Below are 10,000 nucleotides of genomic sequence, written 5' to 3' on the forward strand. Positions count from 1 at the left end.
CTACGGCTAAGTTAGATAAGGTTAATTTTTTGGTAGATATAAGAGTTAGTTTGGAATAGAGGCTTGAGAATTTTAGGTGAATAGCATATATTATGATTAGTTGATATGTGTTGAATGAGTTTAGCATCTAGTCCCATCAGAAACTAAAAGGATAATGGTGGCCCCAATAGTTGAGGAGTATATGATGGATATCAGGGGAATTGTAGAATAAGAAGCATTCAAAAGCTAAAAAAAATCATTATATTATCTAATAGTCAAGCCTATTTGCAATATTCACCATCTCTATTGGAATAGATCAAAGGCAAGTCACAGCCAACATTATGAACTGTTTTGTTAATAAAAATTGTATCTTGGGTTATTACTGCTTTTTCTATATCTTTGCAATTGATTTCCATGCACCACAAACGCTTGGGGTGTGTCTGCTCTGTAGGGGCAGGGGATCACATAGTACAGGAAATTTGCTGTGGATGGCATTACTTTCGAAAAAGTTAAAGTAACTTTCTTCATATCTGGAGCAGATATGAAGAAACCAATTTGAATTTCAACCATCTTTTTCCAAGCCAGCCAGGGAAAATATTACACCAGTCTGAAAGATATGGTGGTAAAACTACTGAAATACCCATTGTGACTTAAGTAGTTTTGACAAGGTTAGACATTTGCATTTTGCACCTCAAATACATTTTTAACCCATTCCCGACGGGACCAATCCGGCTTAAAAAGACCAAAATCTTGGGACTCTTGAATGCATAAGTCTAACGCGTCGGGATTCTTGGCCGCACTGGCCGCGAGCCAGCGCTGTGCGCTGACTCCTCCTGTACGCCGGGCTGGACAAAATAACGCATCCCCGGAGTGTGGCCCAAAAACCACTAGACATGATATCTAGTCACCCGTCGTTAACGGGTTAAGGAGAAATTTGTTATTATTATAATTATTATTTTATATGTGTTTTTTAAACATTTAAAAATTTCCAGGCCAAGATGATGCGAAAATCAAATTTAGGGACAGGGAGTGTACAGCGGCCAGGTGCCCTGAAACCTCGAAACACAGACAATACGCCTAATAACAGGTAAGTTAGGACTGTCTTTTGACTTTGGCTTTTGATTTTAACTTATATTTTTAAGATAATTCTTGAATCCATTTCAAGAATGCACTGAACACTGATAGTATCATGTATAGGGACATTATCAATTTCTTTACCTTGATTTTAAAGGGCAGGTTGAGTATACCTCCTTTCAAAAGACCTAGATTATGAAACAGAACATTTCAATTTTTTTAATAAACCTCATGATGTACACATGTAATATCATTTCTATACTGCAGACGGAGTGCAGGGCAACAGACGAGGAAATCATACCTCCCCAAAGCCTCACAACCAGACAGTGCCAAAAGACTAGCCAGCAGAAGTAAGCGCATCAGTGCCGAAGGAATCAACCGACTCTCCATTGCATCAGGAAGGTTTACCCCCACTCGGAACAATGCCATTTCCTCAAATACATTGGCTCCTGCTCCTAGTGTCAGCAGGTTAGTAGTGCAATAGAATTCTGTTGCACATTGGCAGGAACATTTGCCTTGTACACTATTTCATTGTAAAGCATGAAAGTTATTCAGCAAATTTACAGGGACTGGAAATATTGCTGACTTGTTTATTACAGACTTTAATTGGTTATGAAGAAATGCTCTAGAATTTACAGAGTTAATGTTTCACCAGAATCATTATATTCTTTCCTCCTTTGCTAAGAATAGCTATGTACTTGTAATTTAGGAATGTTATCACAGAAGAGAGATTAATCAAATGAATTGATTATTATATATTTGAATCATGATATATCTGGGAAATTTCCCTGGTTAAGTTGTGTTAGGATTTATAAATCTTAACCCATTCACGCCAGGGCGATTCAGGCTTTGTATGGTCATAATGCCAGGGTTTTCGAACGCATACACCTAACACCTCAAGACTCTCGGGTGCACGAGCCTGGGCTGCCCGCTCGTTTACCCCGAGCGCCGGCCTTGCCCAGATATCTCATCACTGGCGTCTGAAGCAAAAACCACAAAACATGTCAGCATGTCATCCGGCGTGAATGGGTTAACAAATAATGTAAAAGTTTACTATTTTGTTGATGAAGTTCCTAAAGTTAGTTGGCATATAACATTATGTATATATAATCTATTATATTCAAGTGTCAGGGATTTTTATTATTCATATGTTCATTGTTATATGTCATTGGCTAAAATTAAAAATAGTTTGATTTCCTATTTGTCTCTGAGAGAAATATTGAAAGTTGTAGCAGTAGGTTGATCTTTGTCCAAGAAAATATTTAAATGTCCACAAAAAGAGATATGGAATGTGTTCTGTGAATATTACTGCAGTGAAGCCTGTATTCATTATCAGACTCAAATCAGGTTTGCAATTTTTGTTGCAATTTTAGTCTATTGTCAATTATCATTTTTTAAAATTATTATTATCATTATTATTATTTTCATTACCAGTATAATATATATTGCACATGTATCTGTAATTGATCTTGTATATTGCCCTAAAATATTGCAGGAAAAAAAAATCCCAGGGCATTAGTGGGCAATCACCCATTTCAGATGGCCAGGACTCCAATGTCACACATTCCATAACCTGTTTTTTCATTTGGAGGAGTAATTATAGGGCCTGCTTTTCTAGATAGCATTGTGAAAATATTTTCTAAAAAATGTATATATTTCTTTTATCAATGATTTTACTTAATTTAGCTTTATTTATTTTATGTGAATTCAGAGTTCAGATCATTTTTTCAATTATCCACTTCAAATTATATTTAGCAGGTTGTGCATTTTTAGATTTTTACAAGGTAACGTTTTGAGAGAACTGGCAGGTATCCTGATTTTGAACTTATGGTCACCCTTCAAACCCACAGACTGTCAATGGATTCAGTCCGTAACTCAAGCATGGGAGGGAAAGCAAGGAAGGAGGTCCGTCCCATCACAGACTCCAATTTCAAGAGCCAGTGCGTGGACAAAATTCTGGACTTCCTTGTCAGTGGGGGTTACGAGCACCAGCTTCAGCGAAGAACACTTCTCACACCATCCACAAAGGATTTTGCAAATATATTCAATGTAAGTGGTTTGGAGCTTGAGACCAAGTTTATGTTTGAAAACTTAATTGCAATTTATTCAGTAACTGGTAATGATATTGTTCTTAATCTAGCAATGGATGATAATTTGGATATCATTAAGATTACACTTAACCCATTCACGCCGGGGCCATTCCGGCTTTGCACGGTCGCTATACCGAGGTTTTCGAACGCATCATCTGAACGCTTCGAGATTCTCGGGCGCACGGGCCGCGAGCCTGGGCTGCCCGCTCGCTCACCCCGAGCGCCGGCCTTGGCCAGATATCTCGTTGGCGGCGTCTGACGCGAAAACCACGAAACGTGTCAGCACGTCATCCGGCGTGAGTGGGTTAAAAGGGATTTATTATATTTAAGTATTTATTTATATATTCTTTTTCAGTTTATATATAGGCATCTTGATGGCCAGTACAATATGCCAAACAGATTCGAAGAGGAAATTCCTCGGCTATTGAAACTTTGGAAATATCCAGTGCAGATGTCAAAATCATCCTTCATTACAGGTTAGTTGATTTTTTCCCTTACTGTTCTATTTTTTGTTCTATTTATTTGTCAGTGTCATGTTCAGTTAATGACAAATGACATATCACATCATGTGGTGGCAGCACTTGTAACCAGGACACAATATCCTGTCATAGTTTTTTGTAAGGCCACCACACTGGTTGATCATGCGCATAGTGGGTGGCTATGGCTTCAGTAGGCAAATAGCCTAAGGTGTTAGGCCTACACATTTCAAAATATCCTGGCATTATCAGGTTAACCCCTTCACTACGGGCAGTAGAAGATGCTCCCCACGCCGCATCTGGGCTGCCGGCGCACGCCAAATTTTAAACGTCGCTATTGAATATGAAAAGTTTTAAGCCAAAACCTCAACATAATCATCATGTGTTATATATCAAAATATGCATAGTTAACCTCTTCCCCCATGTGCATGTGACAAGTTATTTACATGGGTTGGGAGGAAGATGGAAAGAGTGACCTTGGTGGGAGGCCTCACTCAGATGACAAAAGAAAACGGTTGAATTAGTATGGTAAACTAATCATAATAAGTTTTATATTTTTACATAATGTTCCATAAATAAATAATAATGATTGCTAGCAGGGTGCATCGGTACCTCCCCTGGTATAAGCCAATCCCACTGTTATATTATAATAATGAAAGTCAAGTAATCCATAGTATCATATACGACGTCCATTCTGAAAGATCTTCCAGTATCCGGAAGAAAGAAAACTTAATTCCAACAGAACTCAGCCATGACGCAGTATACGGTTCCTCGTAGTGAAGGGGTTAATATATGCTTTGTACTCCAGCTTTATTCATGAAGACAGTATAATACACTTCTTAGTAAGGCAATCAAATTTATCTAATTTGAGTATTCAACAAATGTACAAAATTATCCTGTCGTAACTTAATAATTACTTCTGTAAAACTGGAAATGGTTGGTTTTCAAAATCATGTAAGTGAACTTTGCACATATGACGTTAGGGTGAAACAAGGTTTTCCTGTAAATATGGTACTAACACATATGTTCTCTCACATACAGTTGGATCTCCCCACACTTGGCCCTCTGTTCTGGCTATGCTGGCATGGTTGGTGGACGTAGTGAACATGTTTAACTACATCAACCCAGTACCCATTGCCTTTCCAAATGACTTTGACAGTGACATCAATCTGGCTAAGTCTAGGTTTACTGTACTGGTTGAACTTGCCAACTGTGACGACGATACAGAAAAGTGTGAGGCTCAGTTAGAGGTATGTCTCTGGAATTTCGAATTTATCACTTGCTTGTGTGTATGTATGGATATGCTATAAATCAAGGTTTAAGTTAAGCATGGCTATCTTCTTTTTTGTTTGAATATTCCTTTTGATATATTAAATAATAATATAATGCTTATAAAGACCATAACATGCTTTTACTATCTGCAGGAATACAGGCATGTATTAGAGCAAGCACAGGGTGTGAGAGCTCAGGATCTTCTGCAAATACAGGAGGAGGATGAAAGGCTTGAAGACATGGTAAATAACCTGAGCAATGGACCAGAAAGACTACAACAGTTACACCACCAGTACACTCAGGTACCAGTCCATTCATTCTCAGAATCTTTTTAGTGAAGAAAGTATTCCACTTTTTCTGTCATAAACAGAGCATGCAAATAATGATTTGTGTAATTTTGTTCCTTCTTTATAGTAGGATTACATCTTTTTTTTATAGCTTGTAGCTGACAGTGAGAAAATGTCAGAGTACTGCAGAGAGCTGCAAGTACATATTTCTGCAAAGGATGGTGATCGTTCACAGATTGAGTCAAAATTGGCTGAGCTTAAAGCTGTTAGAATGCAGGTATGATATTCTTTTCATATACTAGTATGTTAATGTTGTGTCAGCAAGTATATATTGAAAACCATAATTTTTTGGTTAATTCTTCATTACATTTTATCACAAGTATGATATCTTTAACTATTATGTTGAATGTAAGTTCATTTTTGTCTAGGAAAGTTGAGAATTTGAAATATGCTCAAAGTTTTAGACAAAAAAAATTATTTACAAGGACAAGGAACATGACTTAACTTTCACTCCTATACATCTACAGGTTTTTGAGGAAGTTTCTCGCTTGGAAACTTTGAAGGAACAGCAGGCTTTGAATGTAGGGGAGTTGGCAAGGTTTAAGAACCATGCGAATGAAGTTGCTACCATTATATCACAGCTTCAAGCCCAGGGAAAGGATCAGGATTCTCAGGTATAAAGTGTACTCATATATATATATATATATATATATATATATATATATATAATATATATATATATATATAATATATATATATATATATATATATATATATATATATATATATATATATATATATATATATATATATATATATATATATATATATATATATATACGTATGTATATACATATGTATATACATATATATATATATGTATGTATATATATATATATACGTATGTATATATATATATATATACGTATGTATATATATATATATATACGTATGTATATATATATATATACGTATGTATATATATATATATACATATGTATATATATATATATACATATGTATATATATATATATACACATGTATATATATATACGCATGTATATATATATACGCATGTATATATATATACGTATGTATATATATATATATATATATATTTTTTTTTTTTTTTTTTTTTTTTTTGTTTCTTATTATTTTACTTATGTAACTTCCTTTTTTCTCCTCATTCTCTTTCTGCTTTTATTAACTTTACTTCATTGTTTTTCTTCGTAAAAGCTGTCAGAGTTTGTGTAAAAAGAATGTGGTAAAATTATTAAGGAAAATAAATTCCATTGATTGCAGCAGTAACCTGGATTTTTTAGTCTGTATTTATTTATTTGGTTTTCTATTCATTTTTGCTGCATATTTACACATCTTATAGTCTTTTACTGTTTAAGTTAGAGTTATGAGCCTTTGATAGAAAAGGAAGGCACAAAAAAACAAAAATGAGTGAGCCATAAAGAAATATCTCCTTTTGATTATTTAACTCGGTGCTCAATGTTTTAACCCACACAGGACGGGTGGTACAGCATGTGTACCGCGCATTCAAAAGCCCAGTTGCCGGGGGGGCCACAGTTGTCCGGCTATTCAATTTTTTTTTGCCTAAGAATAATATAACGCCCCCGGCATTGGACAATCTCCGCTAGAAAATGGGTTAATACAGAATTTATATATATTTTAGCCTGTGATATGCAAGATGTCTAGTTTTTGTAACAAATGATATTGTCCTTTGAATCATTTATTATGGAAGTTTATTATTTGTACCACTTGCGCATCCATTAGCTATCTTTTAAAGCCAGTAACAATGGCAGCCGATCTCTGTTTTTTGCACTGTATGTATGCTTGGCATTTTATGGTTATGGCAGTGATAGTTCTCAAGCAACAGCATCCCAGAGTCAAGCTGAACCCTCATTTCTCAGTGCCTTTATTAACCCAATTCGTGCTGGGGCGTTTATAGATCTCTCAGAGGGCTTTTCATCTGCCCAATTTAACTGGTGATAATAGATGGTTTTTGTATTCGTTTACACTATGTTCACAAGTGAAAAATAATGTGTCTATACAAATGGAACTCCTTTGAGTATATGTATATGTAACAATGTAAAGCATGTGTTTTGAGGGAGAGATCATGACAAGATAGGTCATTACCTGGCGGGAGTGAAATATTCCCATGATGTAATATCACATCATCCACCATAGTGTGTGTGTGTGTGTGTTATTCTTTCTTTCTTTTTCTTTGTCGTTTTCTTTCTTTTTTTCTATCTTTCTTTACAGTAGATGCACCTCACATAATAGGGAACAGTAAATTGAATGGATGACAAAATATCCAGATTTTATTAAATTCTTTTATTCTTTATATTCTCTACTTGTAGATTTGGTCACTGGAGATGGAACTGGGCAAAGCTCAGTCAAACCTTTGTGAAAGTATCTGCGCCTATAACAAACTGGTCCGTCAGCTGGACCTTCCCGAGGAATTTGAAATCTCATCAGCTGATGTATCTGAGAATATCCACCACTGGCAGACCACATTGCTTGATGATCTGCGAAGTAGGAAGAAGGACGCAAAATATGCCATGTACGAAGCACAAAAGCAGCTGATCCGAAAGGAGGAGGAAATTAGTATGGTAAGTATTATCTCCAGTATATGTGGGGTAGTTGGTGTCTTATCCATATACTGATATTTATGTCCCATTACAGTAAGACTGGATGAACTCATTCATGTTTCTTACAGGTTAATGAGATGCTTGTTGAAAAGAAGGACCAGATGACAAAGCTTGAAAATAAGTTACGAAGAGTGGAAGAAGATATCGTGATGACAAAGAATGAAATTACAGCTGAGGTATGATTTCATATATCTTTTTTTTTATTTTATTCTGGTTTATTGTATGATATTTGATGTAGGCCTTCTAGGCTGGAATAGATATGCAACATGACAACATTTAATTTTTTAACTTTATTTCATTTGGTAATATAATTGGACACACTACTTTGCATTTATTCTAAACAAGACATATTTTTAGATATAATAAAAAAACATGAATTTTTGTATGTGTCTGTTTCCCTGTTTGTGTTGCTGCATATTTGTTTTAGTAGTTATAAAAGAAATAAGACTGAGCTCAACATGCCATTGATACTTTGTAAATATAGAAAAGGCATTTCAAAATCTGACCGATATCCCTTGCAATATTGAAGCAAAATTGTCTGTGATGAGAGGTAAAAGGTATGAGAGGCAGGTGGGCAGGAAATGTCATAGTGGTCTTCATCACGTGTGTCAAGAAGCTAAGAGTATGACTTGAGCCTTGGCATGCTCTTGTGACACATGTGGGACATCATACACAGGCCCAAGACTAGTGCTGTGGTGTAGAATGTCACAGTTCTTTAAAACGGTCTTGTCAATCTGTTCTTCATTGCTATTCTTGATTTTCATACAGTACTTGGTAAGGTGTCATTTTACATTTTGCAGAAACAGATGTACAATGACATGATAAAGGTCTGTATGGAATAAAGAATAGGAAGTTGAATAGAAGCCATCTGCTATATACAGGTTTTAATGACATGTATATAGTAGAAGTTTCTTTACTGAAACTGCTGTGAATTACCTGCTAAAAACCTGTGTCCATGACTTCAACTTTACTCTGAGACAAATGATGCAAAGCATTACTCATGTAGGATTATATAAGCAATTGTTTACATATATTTATTATCAAATGCAAAATACCCCTTTGCAAACAGGAGAAGGAGATGCAAGTTGAGAGTGATCGATTGCATCAACAAATACTGGAGGCACGGAAGTCACAAAAGGTTTCACTCTACCAGAGGCAGTGTGCATTAGAGCAAGACAAGGAAGAGTAAGTCCTCTCTCCTTTTTCTCATTGTTTTTCTTTCTTGTTCTTTTGTAATGGGAGATTTTTATGTACATTTTCACTGATATTCCCTTGTTCATTTGCTCTGTATTCCTATGCCCCCCCCCCCCTTTTTTTTTTCTTTTTTTTTCTTTTTTTTTCTTTTCTTTCTTTCTTTCTTTCTTTCTTTCTTTCTTTCTTTCTTTCTTTCTTTCTTTCTTTCTTTCTTTCTTTCTTTCTTTCTTTCTTTCTTTCTTTCTTTCTTTCTTTCTTTCTTTCTTTCTTTCTTTCTTTCTTTCTTGTCTTGTCTTTCTCAGTTTCATCTTGTTAACTTTTAATTCTTCCTTTCATTTACTTTGTTATATTATGAGTAATATGAATAAATAAATAGAGTAACATAATAGATAATCCAAACAGATAATTGTGACAATGATAATAAACCATCATCCCCTTACAGGTTGGAGAACGTCAAGTTAAATGGCAAGGAGCGCATGCAATCTGGTGCAGAGTTCCTGGTCCGCGTGTGTCATGTGTCTCTAGAGCATCTAGAGTGGCAGCAGAAGGAAGCCCTGAAGCACAAACTCACAGTGGAAAATGTGACCAGAAAACTTGTAGAATCTTTGCATACTGAAAATAAAGAATAAATTTTTTATTTTTTAAATGCTGACGCAGTGTATAGAATCTTACTTTAGTTTTTGATAACATGTAAGGGGAATGCTACTTACCAGACGAAAGTTATTCTTTCTCTTTGGTGTCTGCTCCAAGTTTAAACTTTGAGGGTTTGACGGGACTTTTTGTGGAACATCATGTATGAAAAAATGTATTTATGTGATTTTTTCCCCTCTTATATAAAAGATTTTATATTCTTGTATGTCTGTCTCATTACTAGTTGTTATAGAATCCTTGATATTGTGGCATGTACAGCTTCAATTCATCCATTTTACCTACAAATTCATTTTATTTCATATTTTCACTTATCTTT

At 35.2% G+C, this 10,000-nt stretch overlaps 1 protein-coding gene across 2 annotated transcripts in view; it reads left to right on the forward strand.

The window, feature by feature from the left end:
* The window catches only part of LOC122262768 (kinetochore protein NDC80 homolog), a 10,790-nt gene that overhangs the window by 424 nt on the left and 366 nt on the right, over positions 1-10,000 (forward strand). For both annotated transcript variants that reach the window (XM_043030900.2, XM_043030901.2), the window contains exons 2-13: positions 972-1,066; positions 1,321-1,521; positions 2,904-3,102; positions 3,499-3,619; positions 4,661-4,869; positions 5,044-5,193; positions 5,330-5,455; positions 5,706-5,852; positions 7,549-7,800; positions 7,908-8,015; positions 8,909-9,024; positions 9,476-10,000. The exon at positions 9,476-10,000 is cut by the window's right edge and continues 366 nt beyond it. In XM_043030900.2, the coding sequence (XP_042886834.2) occupies positions 978-1,066; positions 1,321-1,521; positions 2,904-3,102; positions 3,499-3,619; positions 4,661-4,869; positions 5,044-5,193; positions 5,330-5,455; positions 5,706-5,852; positions 7,549-7,800; positions 7,908-8,015; positions 8,909-9,024; positions 9,476-9,662 (1,905 nt within the window). In that variant the 5' untranslated portion in view covers positions 972-977 and the 3' untranslated portion in view covers positions 9,663-10,000. The remainder of the gene's footprint in view (positions 1-971; positions 1,067-1,320; positions 1,522-2,903; positions 3,103-3,498; positions 3,620-4,660; positions 4,870-5,043; positions 5,194-5,329; positions 5,456-5,705; positions 5,853-7,548; positions 7,801-7,907; positions 8,016-8,908; positions 9,025-9,475) is intronic.

The sequence above is a fragment of the Penaeus japonicus genome, unplaced genomic scaffold (assembly GCF_977035675.1).
Source record: "Penaeus japonicus unplaced genomic scaffold, GWHDUDI00000001_assembly GWHDUDI00000022, whole genome shotgun sequence".
Lineage (NCBI taxonomy): Eukaryota > Metazoa > Arthropoda > Malacostraca > Decapoda > Penaeidae > Penaeus > Penaeus japonicus.